The sequence below is a fragment of the Prionailurus viverrinus genome, chromosome C1 (genome assembly GCF_022837055.1).
Source record: "Prionailurus viverrinus isolate Anna chromosome C1, UM_Priviv_1.0, whole genome shotgun sequence".
Classification (NCBI taxonomy): Eukaryota; Metazoa; Chordata; class Mammalia; order Carnivora; family Felidae; genus Prionailurus; species Prionailurus viverrinus.
Genome location: NC_062568.1, coordinates 178,408,510 through 178,434,852, shown reverse-complemented (window position 1 = coordinate 178,434,852; position 26,343 = coordinate 178,408,510). Strand labels below are relative to the sequence as shown.

The window sequence follows — 26,343 nt, the reverse complement described above, 5'->3', positions numbered from 1 at the left end:
GGAATAAGTTCAAGTTCCTTTAATGAATTAAAGAGTGCCCTTGCTCATCTTTGAAAGGATTTAGATGCCAGGCAGTATTGCAAATAACCTTACATTCACTTAATCACCACATCTGTTTTACAAAAGTATTTTTGAAAGGTGGTAAAGCCGTTGGAGCTTTTATCTGCTATTTGCTCCTAGACCAGAAGGCGTAGTAGTAAAACTGCAGGTCTGGCAACTTCAAATCCTAGATCTCTGCATGTTAAGCTACTCCTGCCCATATTTTCCTAGACTCAAAGCCAGAGGGGGGTAGGTCAAAGCTGTGATGAGGGCCCAAACCCTCGTCTCAAACCTTGACTGCTGAGGGGCTCTTCTGTGGGAGGAGGGGGATCAACAAAGCCAGCTTTTGGGGCAAGGGAGCTGGCTTCCAGTGAAGGCGAACTGGACATCTGTGGAACGGGGAGAAGAAAGTGTATCTTTAGCAAGAGGTTTGTCTTGACTACCCAATGTAAACCAAGTTAACCTCATTGTTCTCTGATTTCCTTATCCATTTACCTAGATCTACCTAATAGGATGTATGAGGGTTAAATGAGTTCATTCACAGCACTTGATAACTTGGCATATGGTGGTCAGCAAATATCGGCAATTAACCACACCAATCACACCTGTGGTGCCCCTAGCTCCAGGTGGGCCCTCACCAGAGGTGGGTACTGGTATTCCTGGGCACTTGCTGGATTGACCTCTGCCAGTGTCTGGACACCTGCATCTCTTGCATTAACCAGTCGCAGAAAGAGCTCAGCCTGACCTACCTGGAGAGAGATGAAATAGTAATGCATCTGTACGTGGAGTAGACCCAGTCCTCGTTAATCCACACTTACCTGGGGAATCCCATTCAGCTGCCCAAGGCTAAGGCTGGGGTCCAGAGGAAGGGCCCGAAGTGGAATACGCCAGTGACCACTTAGCACTCTTTGATCCCGGTCAAATAACACCAGTGAGGCCCAAGCCTTTGGCTGTGGTGCTGTAGCCCATGCCAGCCCCTGCCAGGCCTGTAGCTCACAGACCAAGGATACTGATGGTGAAGGTGGCAGTCTAGAACAACCAAAACAAGGTGTCAGAACTGTTCTCCCTTCCTAGGATAGCCCTCAGAGCCAGTGGCCCTATGTACACATGAGAAAACTCAGAATGAGGGAAAAGCCTCAAAATGTGGCACCAAAGCCAATCTCCACATACTGACCTGGGTACAGGCTGCCTGCTGGCAAGGATGGCACAGTTGCCCATGGGCCCAGGAGCTGGAGGTGGGGGCAAGCAAAGGGCTGGGGGCAATGCTGTGACCCCTCCTGTATCCTGTCCATCTCGGGTCAAACCGGTCAGTAGTTGCACCCAAATCCAAGAAGCCTCAAGTCCCCGAAGGAAGTCATAGAAAATGACCAGACCAGCCCTGAAGAACACAGGTCTCAGCTGGCACCTACACATAAACACACCCCCAGCTCCTCTTAACCTTGCCCCCCTCAACCCTCCTTAATTAAAAGTGATGGCCAAGTCACAGAGGATGTCAAAAGAGGAAGCCCGCCTCACCCAGGGTCGTAGGGTGCAGGGCCCAGAACGTCAGAAGTGGGCAGGAGGAAGTGTGCATCCAGGCCTAGGTTTCTGGTCATGGTTCCAGGAGGCAGCGGCTGTGGTTGGGAAAGAGTGGACCCCGGAAAGCCTCCCAGGTGTCCATGCTTCCCCAGCTGCACAAAACAGAACTGCCTGCCACCCTCCCCCACCAAACCCCTGGGTCCTCACAGCCTCTTCTGTGCCACTCAATAGGACACCTGTGGGGTGTGGAATCGGTGGCAGTGGGGGAGCCACCCGGGGTGGGAGGCGTGGGGGATCTTCCCTCCTTCTCAGACTTGGGCTGGGATTCCCAGCAGGTGGCAGCTTCCTAGGCCCTGGGAGCAAAATTAACAGTAGGGCACCCCTAAGCAGGACGCAACAAGTAACAGCGCTGAGATAACCCTCCCCCCGGGAGCCTAGGTGCATGGACACCTGGAGATGCACGTAAACAAGGACGGACAGCACGTAAACACCAGCCTCATTCCCCATACATGGTCCCTCTAACCCCCTCTTCCGAGCTTGGTCTGATTGAGCTAGGTGACCTGGGACGGGTACTCGCTGAAGCCAGGACGCAGGGCCTGCGCCTCTCTGCATCTGCAAGGCCAGGATTTCTGCCTCCAGGAGCCGGTTTTCAGCTTCCACTACTAGAAGCTCCCCCAGTGTGGCATCTGCCTTCCTTCCTGCGATGAAAAGTCCGACCTGTCACCTCTGACCTCTGGTGACCAGCTGGTGAGATTCTGAGTTCTCCAGCTTTAGGTCTCTTTGGACAAGGCTGGACTTGTCAGGTAACATTCTAGCCATTGCCAGAAAGACCACCCAGGTTTTATACTTCTGGGTTTTTGCTCAGGTGGTCCTCATGCCTCCCTCATCACCTCCCTCAACCGCCCTTTTCCTCCTCCCACAATTAAGACCACCGCATCTGAGAGGCACTCCTGGACGGCCCCCCGGACCCCTCCTGTTCACCCCTGCGAGTCCGCAACCGCTGCAGCTCCAGTGTTGAGGCCTCCACTTGCAACTGACATATCTGGCCCAAAACGCCGGGGTCCCGGCCCCCGCCTCGAACATAGGCCTCGCGCAGGGCCCTAGGGAGGGAGTAGGGGACAAAAAGGCAGCAGCGTCTTTCCAGAGCTGATCAGCGCTTCGCCCATGCCGTACCCGGGCCCGGGACCTCACCCGATCTCGGCAGCCAGAGTCCCTGGGTTGGCCTGTAGTACCGGACAACAGAGTTCTGCCTGTCGCAAGGGGTTGAGCCCGGTCCTGGAATAGAGGGATACCGGCGCGGAAAAGGTATTACAGATCCAGACGCCAGGCCTCCGGAAGCCCCGCCCCTTCCCGACCTAACACTCTCAGCTTTCCAGCGGCTTAGGGGCTGGAGCCTCGCGCGTCCCGCCCTCCCGAGGGTCCCGCCCAGCCCCAGCCCCGCCCCCAAGCCAGCTCAGCTGAGCTACCGAATTCCCCGAGCCGGCTCTCACCCGGACTCTGGCTGTAGCTGCTGAACGTGCGCCCCTAGCACTTCTAGAGCTCCCCGCGTTCGCCGGCCTTCTGCCCTGAGTTCTCGAAGCTCCCGCTCCAGGCCGATAAGGCGTGATATTCCGCCCCGGGTCTGGGCCAAACCTTGGAGGCGTTGGCTCAGTTCTGAGGCGGTAAGGGATTGGGTCGCAACGGGGCCAACAAACTCAAATCCGAAGGGCGAGGGGCGGAGCGGGCCCTTAGTCCCCCTCTAAGGGGGACTTTCCCCTCACCCTCGTGGCGTCGCTCCAGGGCAAGGCTCTGTGCCTTCGTCTCCACCATCCGCTTTGCGTGAGTCCTTTGCAATGCCCAAAGCCTCTCTCCCGGGCTTCCAGCAGCTTCTGGGGTGGGGCCCTGAGTCAGCGCCTCACAACGTCTTCGGAGCCCTTCTGATCTTCGGGGGACCTCTGTTATCCAGGGTTGCATTTCCTGTAGGTACAGCCACAGCCGCTGCACCTGGAGATAACAGGAACGCGCGATCTCTGTTAGGAGTAATCCGACCTATAATCTGCCTGATCTGTATGTAGGCTTGGGGAGGACGCTGAATTTTGAGCCAAGAGTACCTCCTCCGTTAGCTTCTTCAGAGCCAATTTGCTGGCCTTTTGGTCTGAGATGCCCTGTTGTCCTTGTGGCACAACCTGGCGACAGGGTGTGGGATGAGAAATCCTCAAAGAGTTGTTTGAATACCCGCCCGGTTTGGCCAGAGGCGGCCTGTTGAGGGGTGTGCACCAGGTGTTACCTCTCGGGTCAGATGGCCAATGCAGAAGCGCTGAGTATGGGTAGCCAGCAGGGCCCAGGAGCGGAAAACCATGTCACAGGACCCACAGGACAGGAGCCCTGGCTCCCCAGAGTAGGAGGCCATGGAATGGGATCCCTTTCCTGACACCAAACAAGACCTGCAGAAGACAGGACAGAGGGCAGGGGAATGGGAGAGGAGTTTGAAACAGAAAGCCAGAGGCAGAGAGGAAAGGCCAGGTTTACTGAGTTTAGATTAAGTTTATGTTTGGGGAGGAGATTTAGCAACCTGGGAAACTACAAGTCTAGGCAGGTCTGGAGCATGGGCGGGAAAAAAGCAGGCCACCTTTGGGAGGAGCCCCTAAAAAGTGTCACAAGGACTGCTCTACTTAATTACATGAGCATGGGCAAGTCCCTTTTAATATCTCCGTTTCTCTGCTTATATAAAGGGGAACAAACAGCTGTCTCCTAGGCTGGCTGGGCCCCATTACTCCTGATTGCTGGTCACTGAATAGCCTCCAGCAGGGAGGTGTCATCTTGTTCATTCTTGTTTTCCCCCAAATGGAGGTTACCCAAGTTAGCCCCATTCTCCATTCTAGGGAACACCTGGGAATGGAAGCAATCGGCCCTTCTGGGTTTTCTTCCAGGAAACCGGTCTTTCCTGTAGGCTGAAAAGCTCTTCTTTGCACTGTGCCTCTCTGGAAGAAACCACAGCTTTTGCATAACCAAGTCACACCAAGGCCAGGGGTCTCTCCCTAACACCCATTCCCTGATTCCTGTTTTTTGGGTTTTGTTTTGTTTGGCTATAGAGGAAAGATAGTCCACACAGGCCAAGGAATGGAAAGTTCAGGGAGAACATTATAAATTTATCAGATGAGGGTAAGCTTTCACTTGAGCTGGTCGGGGCCAGGGAGCCCCTTTCTTGTGGGTCAGATCTCTCCGCCACCTCCCCAAAGATCTGCATCCATCAGAGGCAGGAGCTCTGACTTAGCCCCATGTTTCCAAACAAACTCCCTTTTCTAAACAAGATAGAGACTTAAGGTAGCAACACCCCCTCCCCATGTAAGGCCAAGATATGACCAGCAACAGTTTGCAAAGCGTTTCAAAGCATGTGATCTCAGTCCAGCTTAAGTCCAAGGGAGAAGGGCACATTTTTAGAAATCTGTTCTGTGAAAGCTAGTTAGGAGCAAAGCCCAAGGCTAAACAGGTACGATATTTCTATCTCAACCAATTTCTCATGTCTGGTTTAATACTTTTGCAACTTAATTCATTTATAGTATTCACGGATTCTAATATGCACGTTTTTTCCACATTTTAACACTGAAATCAGGATCAACAATGTAGTAACTGCCAAGTTTTCTTATTACTACATAATAGAATGTCTTCAAATAGATATATTCAATGAAATATGATAGTTTTTATTGCTCAATCAACATTTCCACTTGGACTACTTGTAACACTAGCAGGAGAGACTATATAAAGTGTGGCAGATAGGGTCTCTGCCTTCCTAGCCTTTAGAATCCAACAAATGTCATGCTAGTCTTTCTGCCTCTAGGCCTCTACCCCTTCTGAAGACACTACAAGTTAGTCATCTAACATGCAATGAGGCCTGTTACTCTGCTGCTGGTCTCCTATTAAGAGTATGATCTTAGACCTCTATAGCCACTGTAGGGATGGCCAAAGAGTGCCAGTGTATCTGTTTGGTTTAATTTCTACCTGGTCCATCAAATTTTGGACTAAGGTTTCATTTTTTTTTTTTTTTTTAAAGTTTATTTATTTTTGGGACAGAGAGAGACAGAGCATGAACGGGGGAGGGGCAGAGAGAGAGGGAGACACAGAATGGGAAACAGGCTCCAGGCTCTGAGCCATCAGCCCAGAGCCTGATGCGGGGCTCGAACTCCCGGACCACGAGATCGTGACCTGGCTGAAGTCGGACGCTTAACCGACTGCGCCACCCAGGCGCCCCTAAGGTTTCATTTTTAATGTAACTTTATTTTCTTTCCTACTGGGCTGGGCACTCCCTGCATCCCCAGAGCCTTGCTGGGGAAGTGTACATTGAATGAAAAAATGTACCTCCTCCACTGGTCACCCAGACAGCACTGGCTCAAACCCTTTCCCATGTTCTTATTTAGCAGGAAACTGAGACATAAACCTTCCTTAAAATATGCACACTGGTAAATACTTAAGCAGTGAAAATCAGTTTCAGGAAGGAAACTTGGGTTTCTGATTTTATTATGGGTAATTTATTGCACAAATTCTTCTGCATCAGAAAAGTATCTGCTAAAAGGAGAAACAGGTGTGTCTGAATTCAGATTTCCCTCAGACTTCTAAAAGTATTTCCCCAAAGAATCCACTTATCTAATTTTAAAGGAAATATACTTCTTACACAAGACAATCCAAACTGATGCAAAATATTTATTCCAAGTTAGTTATTTTATGCAGTAGTTTTCCCCCTCAACAGACTTGTGATAACCACATCTTTTAAATCTGTAAATAATGTTATCAAAATAATCTTAATCTTTGAAATCTCACAAAAATTTATATTTTACAATCCACCCTGAATATCAAGGCTGCAAGAATAACACATTTCCTATATCCAAATATTTTACAGCTGTACCCAAAAAGGAAAAAAAAAAAAAAAGAAAAGAAAACCATGTATGCTTGGTTAAGGGCTATCGTTACCCGAGCAGCCAAAAATAAAATAAAATATCCAAATTATTAGCATTAATTTAATACAATTATAACTTCAATAGTCACTTTGTCATTGACAATGATTGCTTGAGCACAGGGGTGAGTGCCCCAAGGGCTGGTAGTAGAAGCTGCTGCTGCAGACCGGTGTCTCCTCCTCTCTGCACTGCCAGCTCCCACCTGTGCGTTGCCCCATATATACTGTGTCTGTGTGTGTGTGTATTTAAAAAATTTTTCCCATCACACAAACTTCTCTCTATTAAGCAGATAACAGGGAAGAACAACAACAAAAGCTAAACAAGCCAATTGCTCTCTCTTTGGGATATGATTATTTCCCTTGTGCATGAAGTATTCAACAACAACATAAGAAAAGGAAAAGAACAATTTCTTTTGTATACTCTCTAAACACACAAGCTGAGTTTCCTGGGTCAGATTTGTGAACATTTATATGCCTACTTCCAGGCATCGTCATCTGATGTTTCACTGCTACTGGTTTCCGTGTCTGAGTCCTCAAACTCTGCTTTACAAGTGCTTCTCCATGGGGAGAACAGGCTGGAACTGCGGCTCTGCAAAAAGCCATTCTTCCCAAAGCCATTTCTTCTCAGCTATGGTTAGCATGGGAAAGAAAAAAGAAAACCATCAAAAACGACACTGGCAATGGGACCTGGAAAAGGTCAGGCCTCAACTCAATTCTAGGCAGAATGTGGACGGCGCCCTTCTGAGACATTAAAGATTTCATATAGCTGTGCTTTTCAAAGTTTAATGTGCAAATCAATCATTTAATGATTTTTTTAAAATGCAGATTCTGATTTCAGTAGGTAGGGTTTCAGATTCTCTTTCTCCAAGTTCTCAGATGATGACAATGACTGAGGGAATAGTTTTGAATAGTAAAATTTTTCTGTCAGCCTGTAATTTCTCTTTATAGGACTTGATACTGTTATTTGTGCTTTACACATAAATGTCATAAATACAAATACATGTAAATAAAATATAAATATAAATACCACCAGAATTTAGGCTCCATTAGTTTTGTAGAGACTCCATTAATCTTGCTCACTGCTATAAACCCTAGGATCTGGCAGTGTTTCACTCAAAGACTCCAAACATTTGTTGAATGAATTCAAATACGTCGTTTCTTGGCTCTGGCCAGAGTATCTGAGGGAAACCATAACGCTGAAGGCAGGGGAGGGTGAGCTTGCTTCTCTAGAGACCAAGGGCTGAGCCCCTAGCTTTGGACACAGTCTTGTGGTTCTGATAAGGAGTTAGAGCTGCCAGGATGAAAGACTATACTACCTTCTGAAATCTGCAAACTACTGACCTAGTTTTTGTATCCACCTACTGGAGATCCATATTGCCTAGGAAGTGATACACTTCTCTTTATTTTTACTATGACAACTTACTTTATATTTTCTTCTTCAAGGTCCTTTTCTTACACTAAACTGGGGCTCCCTAAGGACAAGGACTGTTCTGACTCCTTCCTCTCCTGGTCTCCAGGAAAGGTTTATGACATACCTGCTCTGTCTTCATGTGGAACTCTCTGAGCTCATCCTCTGTGAGGGGGAGGCAATTCTCATCATTTTCAGGATACTCTTGCCATCCCATTGCTTTCAATAACCTTGTAGAGGGAGGTAAGGCAAAACAAAAACAAAACAAAACAAAAAAAACAAAAAAACATGACACCTTTAAGCATAAGTGGGAAGCCCACAACTTTTCAGAAAAAACTTACTTGTCTAGGGGCAATGGTACCCACTTGGATTTTTCTTTCCTCCCCAGCGGGGTAAACTTTAATTATGGCAACTTAGGTGCTTGAATTAAATGAGGGATCTCCACAGTTGCTCTTTCCAGAGCACAAGGGCTATAGAGAAGAGATAGTAGAGCAGAAAATAAGATTGCATAAGAGCCAAAATGCAAGGGCCCTCTCTATCCCATAGACAAAACAGAGGAAGAAATCTCACTTTTGTCTCTTGTAAGCAAATTAGTACAGTTCCACATGTACCTAAGTTTTCTTTCAAGTTCATGGCATTGTGGTCTCCTTCATACTCTTGTGATCTTGCTGACTCCTAAAGTTATTCTGGACAGGAACCTCCTTTCAGGAAGGGACTGCCAAACATGGCAGGCCCTATCTGCCGTCTAGTTAGTTGCCCAGAGAGCTGGCTGCTCTGTGTTTGAGGCCCTCATTAAAAGAATGCACTCCACCCATGGGGGTCTCATGCATCCCAAGGTCCTTTAAAGGCCTCTTGGAACTGCTCACTTGGGTTAGGAGGGCCCAACGGCCAGCACAACAGTCCCAGAAAACCGGTTCCCCTTTCCACCCAGAGTTATAAACTGAATCTGAAACTAAACTACATGAAAGCCTTGGAGAGGAAAGTGTAAAAAAAGCTGGCAAATCTGTAAAGCAATGCCTAGCGGGCAATAGGTCAAGCAGGGGCATACAGAGAGAACATGTTATTGTGCTAATGGACACTTCTCTCTGTATGCCAGACCAGATGTGAAATGTCTTAAGTATGTTCAAGCTTCTCGCAGGCCATACACAGCATCCACTGTGATCTGATATTCCCTTACCTGTGCTCTGCTTCCAGAGAATGTGAGAGGACTTCCCCTTCCTCCTCTACAGGGAGACTAAGACCATTTTGATGACAGCCTTCCTCTCCATTTTCCTTTGGTTCTGGTGTGCTGTTGTCCTCCAACTGAAATAAGGACACACTTGGTTTAATGATCCTTTGTGGCAAGAAAAGTAATCTACAAAATTAAGGAGTCAGGATTGAGGGAAGTGCTTTTCAGAAAACAACTTCAGTTCAAAAGTCTTCCTATTTAATAATGAGGACTTGCTCACCTTACTAAGATTTCCAAAGTATTACCAACTAGTCAGGATCTTAACTTCAGGTTATGTCAATGTGGCAGAGCTATTAGATCCCTATGCAATACCCATGCAATCATTTGGTCTAAAGAACTGTGCTCAGCTTTAAAAAGTTCACTTTCGGGTACCTGGGTGGCTCAAGTCAACTGAGAGCGTCCGACACTTGATTTTGGCTCAGGTCATTATCCCAGGGTAAAAAAAAAAAAAAAAAAAAAAAAAGTTCACTTTCCTAGAGTTCTTGCAGCTAGGTGTTGCTATCTGACAGTTGGCCAATGTTGTATACATGCAAATTGCAGGATGGGGCTTTTAAGAAAGCACTTAAAGAAGGGAGACATCATCCTCTTTCAGGTTTTTTGCGCTTTGTCCTTTTTCTTTTTCTTTTCTTTTTTTTTCAACATTTATTTGTGGGACAGAGAGAGACAGAGCATGAACGGGGGAGGGGCAGAGAGAGAGGGAGACACAGAATGGGAAACAGGCTCCAGGCTCTGAGCCATCAGCCCAGAGCCTGACGCGGGGCTCGAACTCACGGACCGCGAGATCGTGACCTGGCTGAAGTCGGACGCTTAACCGACTGTGCCACCCAGGCGCCCCTCTTTGTCCTTTTTCTAACCAGAACATGGATGGGTAGTATAGAGGTGCATAACTAGCCAAGCCCAAGTTGACTAAAACTTACAAGTTTCTTGATAATACCAAGGAACTCACCCTCGTATTTTTTTTTAGTTTTTTTAAATGTTTATTTTTGAGAGAAAGAACACGAGCAGGAGAGAGGCAGAGAGAGAGGGAGACATAGAATCTGAAGCAGGCTCCAGGCTCAGAGCTGTCAGCACAGAGCCTGACGTAGGGCTCGAACTCACAATCTGTGAGATCATGACCTGAGCTGAAGTCGGACACTTAACCAACCGTACCACCCAGGTGCCCCAGGCTCACCCTCTTAAACTGCAACCTCTAACTCTCCTGTTGTAGGATACAGAACAAAAACAAAACAAAACAAAACCCTCCTGGCTTTACGGTTTTGTCAGATTTTCTAATTTTTTAAAATGTATTTCTAAGGCTGGGGGGAACAGAGGGATCCAAAGTGGGCTCTGTGCTTACAGCAGAGAGCCTGCAGTGGGACTTGAACTCTCGAACCATGAGATGATGACCTGAGCCGAAGTCAGATGCTTAACCGACTCAGCCACCCAGGTACCCTGTCAGATTTTCTTATATTGCAACTAAATATAATCCTAACTGATAAAAGCTTCTGTAAGTTTACCAACTTCTTTTTTTTTTAAAAATTTTTTTTTTTTTTTTAACATTTATTTATTTTTGAGAGAGAGAGAGACAGAGCATGAATGGGGCGAGGGCCAGAGAGAGAGGGAGACACAGAATCTGAAGCAGGCTCCAGGCTCTGAGCTGTCAGCACAGAGCCTGATGCGGGGCTCAAACTCATGGACCGTGAGATCGTGACCTGAGCGAAGTCGGACGCTCAACCGACTGAGCCACCCAGGCGCCCCTGTAAGTTTACCAACTTCTTATAGCACTGACCAATTCAAGACTTTAAAAAAGCATAAATACAACATGGGAAAACCCCTATGTTGCCCAGAAAATTCCTATGATCTTACATCCTCCAGCTTGTCACAGTCTCTGTTCTCTGAAAAGTCTCCATTCCGGTCATCCTTCAGAGTCTTCAGGAACTCACTCTTCCTGTCGGTAGTTCGGCGGGTCAGCTTGGTCAGGCGAGAGGAGCTGATCTCAATTGGAGGAGTAGTGCTGGAGGGACTCTGGGCAAATATCACAAATAGGTTGCTCCTGACAGCAAAGAGCAAGAACTGGAATTCTCTGGGTCACTTCTATTTGGAAGTGGTTTCCAGTATCTGGCAGCCTATTTACCAGTCTGTCTTTTACCAAAAACAAACTATCCTTTTCATATAAACAGACTTCAGCTTTTCAGGGTTTTTGCAGTTAAGACTGTATAGTTTATACAGCATCTCTTTCATTTTTTTATAGTCTCGAGAAATGATGCCGGTCTAACATAGTCTACTACAGAGCAACTACTAACTACTCAGCTACTGTCCATCTTTAGACGCTAATGGGGTCAAGAAATGACTCTGAGAGAAGCACAGCTACAAAGGAAATGGAATTAGAGCTGTACATGTCATACCGTGTATCTCAGCATATGTAAGTAAATGAGAAATGGCAATTTTAGAAAAGGCTGTTTGGCCTTGTCCTTACTCACCTCTTTAGGAGAGCTTAAAACTGCACCACCAGCCAGTACTACTGGTTTGGTAACAGAGATTGGACTGGTAAAAGCAGACTCCCGGCTCGAGGAAAGGGATCCTGATTTGTGTTCCATTCTGTTAGCTTTCCATGCACTGGGCTACACAGGAAGAAAGAATAAATCAGTCAAAACAAGTATGGAGACAGAAGCTCAGCCTGGAAGATCAGAAAGCAAACAGTGAAATGTTATGTAAGAACACGAGTTCCAAGAGCTTACCCATCTTAACATATTTGGGAGGCATGCAACCTCTTTCTGATGTTAGGCACTTGAAGGAGAAAAAAGCAGATGGGAACCAGAAGGGTCATGGGATATTAATAGGTAGTTCTCAAAAAGAAAGCTCTGGTTCAATAACTGTGGGAGAAGCTGAAGTGAATAAAGTTCAACAGGTTTCTTCACTGTGCTATTTCTCAAAACATTTAATTGTATATGAATTTGAGAGGCAGATATAATATACAGCGTTTTCCAAACTTACTGGACCCCAAAATGTTTTGTTTCCCAGAAGGAACTCTTATGGCAGGAAGCTAGTTCTAGAAGGCCAGAGCAGGCAATGTAAATGGCTAGACAATTCTGGTTTGATCCTTTCTTTGCTTGGCCTTGTGGGGCTTAGGCCTATTCTGTCACGCTGGCCCTAGCTCCAATTTTGATGGCAGCATAGTGAAGCTGGAAAAATTTTTTTTTGAGTCAATCACACTGTCTGAAGAGACAGGAAGACAAAGCACATCAATGGAGTGAGGCTGGATAAGTGAAAAATGTCCATTTTTCCAGAATGAAACAATCAGAACGGAGAGACGGTCAGGACAAAGGAAGGATCTGAGTGAAAAGAATTTCTTTCTTGGTATTCAACAGGATATTATAGGCTTTAGGAAAGGAATTAATGTAAATGAGTATCTACCAGACGCTTATCAAACTGTTCACATTCTTATTCTAATTAGGTATAATTATTATATTGACTTTTAAGAAAGTTATACAATTTGTCCAAGGTTACTCAAATAGTATGTAGTATTGTTTTTTTGCAATGCCTCCAAAAAGAACGTGCAAGCAGATAAGAGAGACAACGACCCTACTGGAATGGAGATTAATTTTTTTTCTTGTGCTCATCAAAATCTAAGATGGCTGCTTATATAAGGCTAAATATCAAAGACGATAGTTCCTCAGTGGCTTCCACAGAGTTGTAGATGGTTACCAGATGCCTTGTCTTTCTTTTAACACTGTCACCTCAGGACACACAAACACTTGCATTTCTGCCACAGTAGTATGAAAAGTTTACCAATGTTACATGCAACAGGATACCTACATCTCTGCCCAACTTTATTCCAATTTAATCTTAATTTTCAGTAACTCAAACACTATGCTATATAGCTGACTTCTCACTGGACAAAAACCATTATGCCCTGGGCCTTCTTTTAGTAGAGAAATTATATATGTAGAAATCCATCAGAGTGAACCACATATCAACCATGGTTGGCTTTTTTTTTTTTTTTTTTTAATGTTTGAGAGAGAGAGAGAGAGAGAGAGCGAGAGAGCCACCAAGTGCACATACATGAGCAGGGGAGAGGCAGAGAGAGAATCCCAAGTAGGCTCCACACCACCAGTGCAGAGCCCGATGCTGGATTTGATCCCACAAACCATGAGATCATGACCTGAACCGAAATCAAGAGTCAGACGCTTAACCAACTGAGCCATCCAGGCACCCCTCAACACAGCTTTTTAAAAAATGTCCTCCCTTTCCTTTAAACTCCAATCAAAGCACTCCCAACTCTCTCTACCACAAATGATCCTGTCTTCTCCTACTGGACTCAGAAGTCAGAAGTCACTAGATCAAACTTTCCCCAATTCCCTCCTTTGCACCTCAAGTTTAACAGCTTCCTACTCCCTTTCTACCATACTACACCTGGTTCATTCTCTTTCCATTCAGAATTTATCAGTTATTTCCTCCCTTCCTTCTAATAAGTTCTTCCACTTTATCTATAAACATGCTAAGCCACCTTACTGAAGCTAGGTGAACAAAACCAAACACATTTATTTTCCTTTATACTACCATCCTTTTATTGACAAGCTTTCCTGCATTAAGTCAGTATTTGCTGTCTTACACTTGCTCATTATTACTTTTCAATTCTTTGCAACATTCACCTCCATCCGCATTTTAATAAAATAGTTCTTTTGGGGCACCTGGGTGGCACAGCCTGCTTCAGATCCTCTGTCCCCCTCTCCCTCCCCTGCTTGCACTCTCTCCCTAAACAATCAATTAATTAACTAGCTCTTTCAATAAATAACCAAAAATCTTGTTGTCATATTATATTCCAAGGCCAGCTCTTAATAAAAATATCTGTTTTTGGAGATTGCGATTACCCATCTTTTCAGAACCTGTCCCCTTTTTCCTTTCTGGATTCCCTTGCGTCTTTTCAGTGGATCCAGGAGGCTTTCTCCAGGGCTCTAGCCTCAGTGTTCTGCTGTAATATGCTTCTCAGTTAACCAGTTATTTGTAACTGTTTAATCCTTTAAATTGTTGAGACCATATGATAATACGTAAAACTGTATCTCTACACTTAACCTCTCTCCTGAGGTTTGCTTTTTTTTAAAAAAATGTTTATCTATGTTTGAGAGAGAGAGACAGAGACAGCATGCAAGTGGGGGAGGAGCAGAGAGAGAGAGGGAGACACAGAATCCAAAAGCAGGCTCCAGGCTCTGAGCTGTCAGCACAGAGCCAGATTTGGGGCTTAAACTCACGAGCTGCGAGATCACAACCTGAGTTGAAGTCAGATGCTTAACCAAGTGAGCCACCCACGTGTGCTGTCTCTCCTGAGTTTTTATAAAGACCTCCATGACTGGACTGGCTTTAGTAGTCCTTCCCCCCATCAATTCCCAACTATCAGCCATACTTAAGCATTTGTCTTTTCCCAAACATGCCATGTTTTGCCTTCCTTCCTTTCCTTCCCTTTCTTTCCTCTCTCTTTTTGGATAACAATGGTTCCTCTGCCTCAAAAGCCCCATCTACTTGCTCCCTAACAAACTTCTGCTGTTTTCTTTTTTATTTTTTTAAAGTAATCTCTAGGCCCAATGTGGGGCTCAAACTCATGATCCTGAGATCAAGAATCACATGCTTCATGGGCTGAGCCAGCCCTTCAGGTGTGTCCCAAACTTCTACTGTTTTTAAACTATTTACTGACTTAGGCCGTGTCAATATTATATTCCAAGTACTTTTAAAACTTTAATTTCATTCTTTTACCACAATTATGTGACAGATATAATTCGTTCCAATTTATTTTTAAGGAAACAAGTTTAGCAAAATTAAGTAACTTGCTGAAAATCATAGCCCTAGAGAGCGGCATGAAGTTTGACTCTAAAATCCAAATTCTCAACTTCCTCTTTTTTAATCCTTCAGGATGGTAGACATTTTGGAGCAGTGGAAACAGCTCTGGATTGAAGTTGGTCCAACCTGGTTTACGAGTCCTGGCTCCATCACTTTATTAGCTATGTAATCTCATATTACAGAATTTTCTACATCCTAGGATTAGAGGAGTAAACGTTATAGAATATATGTAAAAGGCCTAATGAAGGTCTTGGAACATAGGAAGATGTCAACAAATGGCAATTCTTTCCTTTTCTACTTCAAAACCCAGTTCAAATCTGACCTTATCTATAAAGACTCTGAGAAGAACATTTATTATTATTATTGTTTATTTATTTTTTTATGTTTATTTCTCTTTCAGAGTGAGAGAGAGGGAGACATACAATCTGAAGCAGGCTCCAGGCTCTGAGCTGTCAACACAGAGCCCAACATGGGGCTCAAACTCACAAACAACAAAATCATGACCTGAGCCAAAGTTGGACACTTAACTGACTGAGCCACCCAGGTGCCCCGAGAACATTTATTTTTTATATCTGTCTCTCCACTAGACAGCAAACTCTTTAAGATTATTTTGGGGTTTGTTGTTGTTGTTTTATTTTAGAGAGAGAGAGAGAGAGAGTACAGGAGCAGAGAAGAGAGGCAGAGGGAGAAAGAGAGAATCCCAACCAGGCTACATGTTCAGCATGGAGCCCGACAGGGAGCTTGATCCCACAACCCTGGGATCATGACCTGAACCAAAATCAAGAGTCTGATGCTCAACCGACTGAGCCACCCAGGCACCCCTAAGATTATTTTGTGCCTCTAGTGACACAGGTTTTAATACACAGATACTCAACGTCTAGAGAAAATGAATGAATGGATAAATCCATGTTTTCCAGTCATCTCACCTCTTCCTTCCTCTAATACCTCGCTTTTCACATATCTACAACCATTCTCATTAACTGTTCCTGAAATCTGACCTTCCTCTCTTTTACACCTCTAGTGAAACGGCTCCAGAGCTATACCAGTTTCCCAGAAGAACATGTGGTGTCATGTTTTTGGCCTCTAATTTGCTTCACACTGTGTGACTTCACCACCTCCCTTCTCTGTCCACTTTCATCATCCCTGTTTTACATACCTTTTACAAGGACAGTAACAGTTTAGTTTTCCTATTTTCATTCTACCCTCCACTTAGGATAGTCCTACACAACAGGTCTAAATTAATCTTAACCCCTGTGTCCTGACTTTTGTTCTTGCCACCTCTTCACCCTCAAAACCGTTCCTAGATGTTTGAGGACATGACACTGTCTTAAGTCATTTCTATACTCTCTAGAGTCTAACAGAATACTTGCACTCATTTCAAATTAAATAACACTCATAAAAATTCTTTATAAATTCTTAAGGAATGGAGCAAACATAAAGTGTGATGGCATTGATAATAATAGCTATAATTTATTAGCACTTACTATATGTCAGCTTTAAGTACTTCATAAAACCTTCTCATCTATTCCTCACAAAAACCTTAAAAGAGGGGTACTATTACCCCATTTTATAGATGATCAAACTGAGACTTAGTAAGAAACCTGACCACGGTCATATCATAAAGAATGTGCAAAGTCAACTCTATCTACTCCAAAGCCCTGCTGTTAATATTCATGGCACATTATTTCTTTGATAGTACTTGCTCCCTTGACTTAAATTCACATTCTTTCCCTTCTACATCAGAGAAACAAGTATCTTATACCCTTTCAAAGATAATTCAACTTGTCAATCAGTTTTATTCCCACTCATTTCTTCCTGAGCCATGATTCTTTAATGACTTCTTTGAAGTATATTCCAAGTTGCTCCCAAGGGCTTCTTCCTACAGATTTCTTCATCCTTTCACTTAACTTTACCACCACATATATTCTATTTCCTTTTACTGTCAAGTCTCAAAAGTTGCCACTGCCTCTACTTCCACCCACGTAATTCCAGGATCCCCTGACATCTTGTTTTGTCCCTACACCACTCTCATAAAACCTAAAGTCAAAGGTCATCTAAACCTTTCCAATTGCTAAGGTCAAAACCCATTTTTCATTTATTTTCCTTAAATGGTCAGCAGCAACTGACAAGCGTTGACAACCCCAGTTGCTATCTAAACTCACCTACCCAGATTTTTGTGATAGCATAGTATTTTTTTGATGTCTGAATTATAATTTCTTAGTCTTATGGACTATATTGTTATTTTCCTAATATTTATAAGATATTAAATATTTCCTCCAAGTTTTATTTTCCCGTTCTTTACTCTTCCATCCTTTTCCCTTAGAGATCTTATCTACCCTGAAAGCCTCATTCATTACCACTAGGATAAGGACCCCCAGTCTGGATATTTCCCCAGTGCTCCCAGGAGTAATTAAAATGATCATCCACTATCCCTCAAATATGCCTAGTGTTTTCTGGTTTCAGAACTTGCATTTAACTACCTCTTCTTACTATGTACAATACTCCCCAAACTCTTTTCTGCCTATCCAAATGTGAATCATCCTCCAAAGATCAGTTCAAAAGACAGTTTTCAATAAAATTTTCCTCAATGGTCATAATCTGAACTGATGCTGCTCCTCTAAACTGAACACTAAATAGTGTTTATTTAAAAAAAAATTTTTTTTTAATGTTTATTTATTCTTGAGACAGAGACAGAACGTGAACAGGGGAGGGGCAGAGAGACAGGGAGACACAGAATCCAAAACAGGCTCCAGGCACGGAGCTGTCAGCACAGAGCCCGATGTAGGACTCGAACCCACGAACTGTGAGATCCTGACCTGAGCCGAAGTTGGATGCCCAACCGACTGAGCCACGCAGGTGCCCCCTAAATAGTGTTTAAGTGATTTAGTTATTCCAAGTCTGTTTAGAATTTATTAGCATGTTGTTATTTTATTTCACATATATCACATGACCTTTCGTATTGTTATATCTTGTTAATCAGATTTTCAGCTCATGGAGTATCATGACCCATGTTGTACTTCTCTGTACTGTTCATAACCACCAAACACAGTGCTTACACACAGAGGAAATGAATAAATGCTCACTGGTATTCCTCTCAACAACAAAGTAAATTCTAGTTATTGCTGTACTGTGCTAACAGCTCAGAGCCTGGAGCCGGCTTCAAATTCTGTGTCTGCCTCTCTCTCTCTCTCAAAAATAAACATTAAAAAAAATTTGGGCGGGGGGGGGGGCACCTGGGTGGCTCAGCCAGTAAGCGTCCGACCTTGGCTCAGGTCATGATATCACAGTTCGTGGGTTTGAGCCCCACATCGGGCTCTGTGCTGTCAGCTCAGAGCCTGGAGCCTGCTTTGGATTCTGCATCTTATTCTCTCTGTGCCCCTCCACGACTCATGCTCGGTCTCTCAAAAATAAACAAACGTTAAACAAATTTTTAAAAAAACACTAAAAAAATTTTAAATTATAATAAAGATTATATATATATAAATATATATATTTATATAATAAATATAAAGTGTTATAAATATTATGATAAGAGACAAGAGCAATACTCAATTAGAGATAAAAGGATGAATTAGATCTTTAGATGTATGTGATAGAAAAGGATTCATAGAGCAGGTAACATGAACTTGAAGGATAACTAATTTCCCAGGTAAAAGAAAGAAGCAATAGTAAAATATAAAAGATGGATTAGAGTTAGGCTATAAAGAATTATACATGCCACTGCCAAGGAGTCTAGCCACTGTTATTATAAGATCAGTGTTGGCAAGCAACAACCCGTGGGTCAGAGGCCTGTTTTTGTATGGCCCATGAGCTAATAATATTTTACATTTTTCAAGCACTGTAAAACAAACAAAAAACACAAGGGGAAGGGAGAAAAGGTAACAGAGACCATATGTCATAAGTGACCAGCAAAGCCTAAAATATTTATTATTTGGCTCTTCACAGAAAAGTTTACCAAACCCTTCTGTAGATGGTTTGGGACCGCTAAAGTGATTGAGGAAAGGATGTGTTATATTCAAATTGTTTTATGATAATCATTCTGGCAGTTCTGTACAAGATGACTGCAGGGAGATGAAGAAATAGAAGAGGACACTACAACAGTAAATGGGAGGTGAAAAGGGCACAGGACATCACAGAGGGAGTTATTGACACGGACTTTATAACTGCTTGGTAGAGGGGAATGAGTAATGAGGAGGAAAGAAGCAGCCAATCTAGACAATCACCCGAGTGATCAAACGGATGTTGATGCTATTAATGGAAACAGCAAATTAAGAGAAACAGGTTTATGAGATAAAGCTCATGAGAATGAGAAGCCTACTAAGAAAGCAGTTGGCAGCAGTAGAAAGTTTGGAGACAGAGTAAACCATATCTATAGATATCTGTATATAACTATATAGATATCTATACAGTTATTATCTATTTTTTTTTTTTCTGTTGAATCATTCACCAGATACTCATTCAGTAGTATATATATTAGGTACTGAATGAGTATCCGGCGAATGATTCAACAGAAAAAAATAAAAATACTAATTTTTTCCCTAATTTATTACCAAACTCCTGCTGTATAAGGTTCTTATACGGATTCCAAATCATACCTTGGAAGGTGGTGGTGCAGGCTTAGGAACCAGGTTCTTATAGACACTTGGAACCATGGTTGACGATTTGTTCCCATTTGCATGGTGAGATCCTGGTGAGGTGAATGCAGCAGAGAAGGCAGCAGAAGGATCTTCTTTGGAAACTTTTTTGATGACTAGCATTTTGGAAGGTTGCTTGGCACTAGGTGGGTTTTCTGTGAAATACAATAGCGAAGAGACAAAAGAATGTCAAGCAATGGTTAACATGAAGCACAGTTTATATGAAGTCCTCACTTTCAACAGAGAGCTGGCAGGTGAGACTGAGGGACAAACATTTCCTGGTGTGCACTTAACAGATATTCTCAAAAGTGACAATACTTGAGAACTACAGGAAAAAAGGCAACATATGAAGCTAAATTCATAAATCAACCAGGAAGCCCAAAGATGTTAGTAGTCCTTCAGGGGCTTAATATGTCTAGTGTATGGTGTGATCACTCAGGCCATCAAGAATATATCCAAGGGTGGCAGTTCCTGTCAGCAGGGGAATGGAGAGAGATGTGGAAATTGGGAAAAGGAGGCTACCATGGGACCTTCTGATCAAAGTGGAGCAAAGCTTTACACTATTAACAAAGGGGAAATGGTACAACAAGCACCCTTAATTCTGTAACTCAAAATCCAAAACCAGTATTCAGGTATGCTAAAGTCTTCCCAATAAGATGCCTAACTACTGACTGAATAGGTCTAATGTAGGAACTAGGGGAGTCTCATTTGTAAATGCCAACAATTTCAAAACTACAGATCACATTTGGTATAAAATACATTGATTTGTATGTTAATTTTTTATAAGGCTAGTTACTCCCAGCATGTGCACATAAACAGGTATATGTATATGTTTTCACCTTGCTTTCTACAATAAGCAACATTTAACTGCCAAACCTGCCCCCTAACCACCCCCACCAAATAAAAACAAAATCAAGTGTAACCTGGCTGAACAAAATACTCTATAGGATGTGGTAGTATGCAGCCTTTCAAAGAACATTTTAGAAGGGTATCCCATAATATGAAAGAATGCTTAGTACATATTGTTATAGATGCCTGCCAAATATTTAGGAGACAATTATAACAACATAAAATTCAACTGAATTGTTACAAATGAATTAGCAATGTTAATTAAACATTACTACTTATAAGCTTTAGATTATTCTCCCTTTGCTTAAAATCTTTCAAATTCAGGGCTCTACAAGCTCTCAATTATCTGTATTGGGACTCCACTACCATTATAGTTCAATGGTATTTTCAGCGGGCAAAGTAAGAGATAATAGGTGTTAGTTACCATGTGCAAATGGATGAGATGAGAAAAAAAGAGATAAAGAAACAAACAAACAAAAAAGAGATAAAGAATTTTTGCTCTTCTCCATGTGAAGAAAAATTTAAAGTTGTGTGCCTTTAAAATGGCAAAATCTACCTACCCCACACTCCAGAAGGGGTCCCAATAGGTCTGCATGGCTGATTCTGTTTGCCAGCTTCTGGATTCAAAGAAGGCTAGGAAAAAAGGGATATTAATGGTTGATAAAGAAAGCTAATTATTTTGGCACTTTTTACAAAGTAGCCATCACCATGGAACCTATCAAATAATTATATATGAGCAGCACTTATTTAACGCTGTAATCAGAATCAAGTAAGCAGAAGATATTGAAATGCTAAATCAACAGATCTTGTATTAATCTTAGGCTCTCTTGGGTTTCATTTCCCTTAATGTAAGAAGATTAAATTTGTTTTTTTAAAATGAACAGATTAAATGTAAGTCCTCATCTGCCAATAGGAATATATACGCCAAATAAGGAGGCACAGAAAACTGAATGAACAAGAATGCAGATCACTTTTCTCAGATTTAAGGACAATCTGGACAGTGAAATGTGTAGTATTCGTAACTTATTCTAAGACTGCTTTAGGGCAGAGGCTGACAATGTGCCAGGGACAGTGCTAGAAATATAAAGACTATTAAGAAGAGCCCCTGTGCCCACTACAAAGATACACTTGTAGACAAGCATAATAAAAGGTTACAGGGTTTATGATAAAAATTCGTATTAGGGAAGAGGAACGGTCAATTCCGCTTGAAAAAGAAGTGCTATCAGAAAAGGTTTCATTAGAGGTTAAAGGACTAAGAAGGAATCTTTAAAGATGAAGTCCAAAGTTGGAAAAATGGGTGATTCCAGGAACAGAATGCTCAATGAACATCTGGACAGGAAAGCGTGAAAAAGAATAGAATATTCAGAAATCTGCAAATAGTTTAGAATGATTAGTACTAGGGAAGGAGGGGATCCTTCTGTGCTGAAAGAGATGTCTTGCAAAGTAGGCAAGAGCCAGACTGCAGTCTAGTTTTTAGGGAGACTAAATTTTATCCTGTAGGTATTGAAGATCCATCTCTCGGGCCGAGTTAACATAATCCATAATCATTAAGTTTTTAACAGTCTGGTAAGCAGCTTGAAGGATGTATTTGAGAAGTTTAAACATCAACTAGGAGACCAATTCCACAGATAGAGAGAGAAATGAAGGTAACAGGAATAGAGGAAGAGATGAGGGGAAGGATGGGAAAGTGTTAAGAGCAATAAACTGGACTTAACAAGGTTGAGTATGACACTGGTGTTCAAGCCCAAACTTTACAATATGGTAATAGAGTAGGAAAATGGCTTTTCAGCACAATTACCCACAGAACATTAAACAAACAACAGAAAGATGCCCAGATCCACTACAAACCTTCTGAATCAGAATCTCCAGGGATGGAGCCCCAGCAGGTATATATTTTCAACCCATCAAGGTTGAGAACCACAACAATAGGATAAGCACAGATACATACTGAACAACTAACTCAATATATAAACGGACAAATTAGTGACAAAATATGAAGGACAGGTAAATACACTCCTCTGGATAGAAAAATACAGGTAAAGGGAGTCCCCACAGATAAAAGCTGTATTTTCCTGTTTTAACAGGCTTGTGTTCTTTGTTTTAATGTTTATTTCTGAGAGAGACTGAGAGACAGCATGAACGGGGAAGGTGCAGAGAGAGAGGGGGACAGAGGATCTGAAGCAGGTTCTGCCCTGAAAGCAGAGAGCCTGATATGGGGCTCAAACCCACAAACCGTGAGATAATGACTTGAGCCGAAGTTGGATGCCCAACCAACTGAGCCACCCTGGTTGCCCCTAAGCTTTTATTCTTAGTCACATTTCATTTAGGGTTTTCAGAACTACTTTATGTGTGGTACCTTCTATTTCTCTCCATTGGTTTTTTAAAAATAGTAAAATACAACACAGATGCAAAAAATTACAAAAAACAAATGGGCAAAAGCTCCAGTAATCACCAGGCAGTTCAAGCAACAGAATATCAACATCCAAACCAGAAAACGTTTTATAAGCCTCATTTAAAAAAAAAAAACAAACCAGGGGTGTCTGGGTGTCTCAGCTGGTTAAGTGTCTGACTCTTGATTTTGGCTCAGGTCATTATCTGAGTTACAGTGACAGATTAACTGACAGTGCAGAGCCTGTTTGGGATTCTGTCTCCCTCTCTCTCTGCCCCCCACTGCTCGCTCTCTCTCTCAAAAATAAATAATTAAAACCTAAAACAAACAAAAAACCATAACATAAACCCAAAAACAAACCTCCCTCCCCTCTAAAAATAACTATTATCCTGACTTATGGTGAACACCTCTTTGTTTTGCTTTTACCACCCAAGTGTATATCCCTCAAAATGATTATTTGGTCTCCAAAAAAATATCTCTTAACTCTCTTAACTTACAGGTTACTCTAAAATATCTTATACCTCTATATTTCCTATAAATTGGTGGTTGGTTCTAGAGGCTACAGAACTGCCCCCCTCCCCTATACACATCTTTATTTTGGAAAGGCAACTTCTTGCTAGCTTTGTGCACTAGGACACACATAATGTCTGATTATGCTTCTTTTTGTGAGGCTGGCAGATATGGATGCTCATAGCCTAAAACTATTAACTTACTACAAGCTGCAAAACAATGATCTTCCAGTTTTATCATTCCTTCTTTATTAGCTAGTATACTTGCATAAAATGGAATTTCCTCTCATCTATTTGGTGACTCAATGGTAAAATTCACAGGGAAAGATAGACTACATGCTTATTTCTAAGGTGAGGTATCACTGAGAACTCACGAATTTAATCAGTTAATATCCTTAGCTGATGCATGAAACATCTATATTTGGCCAGTGGGAACATCTTCAATTTGGCTACTGAATACTTTTGATACAGCTCTAGTAATCTTTAATCACTTCTCTGCTATGTAGTATGACAAAATGTTCCAAGCTTATCTTACAAATATCCTGTCCAGAAATGCTATTTCAAGACTACAATCTGGGTACTAGGGATGCTAATTGCTATGAGGTTGGTCACTGCTTTTAGGTCTTTTCCATGAGCAGAGTCTGGAAATATATACCTGTTTTCAAAGAATATATCATAACATGACCTCTCACTGATACAGATTTTTTAAAAGATTTATTTTAAGAGAGAGATTGCATACGAGGAGGGAAGAGGGGCAGAAGGAGAATCAATCTTAAGCTCAACATGGGGCTCGATCCCATGACCTTGGGATCATGACCTGAGCCAAAAACAAGAGGTGGATGCTCAACCAACCAAGCCACCCATGTGCCCTGATATTTCTAATTCATATTGAGAAACTTGAGTTTTTACCAAACATCTTATATCTATACTTCCTTTCCTCTACACCAAGAATCCTGACTTTCAAGGACACAAGGTATAGAATATCATATTCAACCACTTTATCTCGTATTACATACAACAGTTACATACAGATTACATACAACAGTAATCAGAGTAACAATCAACATGACACCACCAACATGACTAATAAAATGTTATTCTGTACAGGCTCTCCCCATTCTCCCACTAAAAAGTTATACTTTTTTGGGGCATCTGGCTGGCTCAGTCAGTGGAGTATGCAACTCTTTTTTTTAATGTTTATTATTTATTTTTAAGTAAGGGAGGGGCAGAGCGAGAGGGAGACACAGAATCCAAAGCAGGCTCCAGGCTCTGTCAGCACAGAGTCCAACGTGGGGCTTGTACTCACAGACCGTGAGATCATAACCTGAGCTGAAGTTGGACGCTTAACCGACTGAGCCACCCAGGCGCTCCATGAGCATGCAACTCTTGATCTTGGGATTGTGAGTTCAAGCCCCAAGTTGGGTACAGAGATTACTCAGAAATAAAATCTCTAATGAAAAAAGTAAGGTGGGGCGTCTGGGTGGCTCAGTCGGTTAAGCGTCCAACTTCGGCTCAGGTCATGATCTCACGACTCGTGAGTTCGAGCCCCGCGTCGGGCTCTGTGCTGACAGCTCAGAGCCTGGAGCCTGTTTCAGATTCTGTGTCTCCCTCTCTCTGGCCCTCCCCTGTTCATGCTCTGTCTCAAAAGTAAGTAAACGTTAAAAAACAAAAATTAAAAAAAAAAAAAAGTATGCTTTTTCTAGACTGTTAAGAGCCCACTGCTATTACATGCTAAACTCTCTTAACTCTCATTTAGTTCTATAATCAGCCATATATTTAGTATTTACCATCTTTCTGTTTATCTTTCAGGTTTCATTGTCTGAAGCTTGTCTAGTACTTTCCTCAGGAAAATTCTTGGAAACAATATTCCAAGTTCCTACACACTAGTATTTGTGACTTTTAGAAATGAAGATTAGTTTGATAGAGTATAAAATCTTTGGCTCACATTTTCAGTACTGTAATTGTTATTCCATTGACTTGTCATAAGACTTCATCAAAGTCTGATTTTCTTTGTAAGTCACTTGGACAAGCTCAAAGGGTATTTTTCTTTTTCACTTGAATCTAGCATTTTATAAGCCTATTTGGTGTTGGCTGTTCTGGCTGCCCTTTCAATTCATAGCTTCAAATCTTACTGTATTTCAGGGAATTATTCTTGAATTGTAATTTTTAGCCATTAACCTGTTCTTTTGGGATTTTCTGGGTGTGTGTGTGTGTGTGTGTGTGTGTGTGTGTGTGTGTGTGTGTGTGTATGATCCTATTATACACAGATTGGATCATTTTTGGCCAAATGTATATCATCTCTCAATTCTTCAAAAAATTTTAATGTTTGAGAGAGAGAGAGAGAGAGAGAGAGAGAGCGCGCGCGCGCGCACATGAGCAGGGGAGGGGCAGAGAGAGAAGGAGACACAAAACCCAAAGCAGGCTCCAGGTTCTGAGCTGTCAGCAGAGCCCGATGCGGCACTTGAACCCACAAACTGCAAGATCAGGACCTGAGCCAAAGTCAGACACTCAACTGATTGAGCCACCCAGGTGCCCTTTTATTTTTTATTCACTCATTCACTCATTTAAACAATAATGATGCATTAAAAAAACTTTTTTTTAAGCAGCTTCACACATAGCACGGAGACCAACATGGGGCTTGAACTCACAATCCTAAGATCAAGACGTGAAGCAAGATCGAGAGTGGGACACTTAACTGATTGAGCCACCCAGGCACCACCCCCCCACTCAGTTTTTTATATTTAGTAAACTCTACCCCCAAAGTGGGGCTTGAACTTACAACCCTGAGACCAATGGTCACATGCTCTACTGACTGGGCCAACGAGATGCCCCTCAATTCTAGCTTCTTTTTTTTTTTAATGTTTACTCATTTTTGAGAGAGGGAGGGAGGAAGGGAGGGAGGGAGGGAGGGAGGGAGGGAGGGAGGGAGGGAGAGAGAGAGAGAGAGAGAGAGAGAGAGAGAGAGAGAGAGAAGGAGAGGGGGAGAGAGAGGGAATCCAAAGCAGGATCCAGGGTCTGAGCCATCAGCACA

At 42.7% G+C, this 26,343-nt stretch overlaps 2 protein-coding genes across 6 annotated transcripts in view; both read right to left on the bottom strand.

The window, feature by feature from the left end:
- Nucleotides 1-4: 4 nt before the first annotated feature.
- Nucleotides 5-5,028, bottom strand: CCDC17 (coiled-coil domain containing 17). Its single transcript, XM_047869502.1, is given in 14 exon segments — nt 5-338; nt 340-428; nt 678-788; nt 858-1,068; nt 1,214-1,417; nt 1,555-1,652; nt 1,765-1,910; nt 2,118-2,255; nt 2,539-2,657; nt 2,749-2,832; nt 3,048-3,210; nt 3,318-3,540; nt 3,648-3,728; nt 3,731-5,028. Coding segments are annotated over 14 exon segments (1,980 nt in total). The 5' UTR covers nt 3,947-5,028; the 3' UTR covers nt 5-241.
- A 1,186-nt stretch (nt 5,029-6,214) lies between these two features.
- GPBP1L1 (GC-rich promoter binding protein 1 like 1) overlaps nt 6,215-26,343 on the bottom strand; it is a 67,700-nt gene continuing 47,571 nt past the window's right edge. For 3 of the 5 annotated variants that reach the window (XM_047870887.1, XM_047870886.1, XM_047870885.1), the window contains 7 exons: nt 20,975-21,047; nt 19,527-19,720; nt 11,580-11,720; nt 10,966-11,124; nt 9,070-9,194; nt 8,020-8,122; nt 6,215-7,112 (listed from right to left, as the gene is read on the bottom strand). In XM_047870887.1, coding sequence (XP_047726843.1) covers nt 6,960-7,112; nt 8,020-8,122; nt 9,070-9,194; nt 10,966-11,124; nt 11,580-11,720; nt 19,527-19,720; nt 20,975-21,047 — 948 coding nt within the window. In that variant the 3' untranslated portion in view covers nt 6,215-6,959. Of the gene's footprint in view, nt 7,113-8,019; nt 8,123-8,257; nt 8,363-9,069; nt 9,195-10,965; nt 11,125-11,579; nt 11,721-19,526; nt 19,721-20,974; nt 21,048-26,343 lie in introns of those variants that run through there. The other 2 variants (XM_047870890.1, XM_047870888.1) reach the window with 2 other exon arrangements.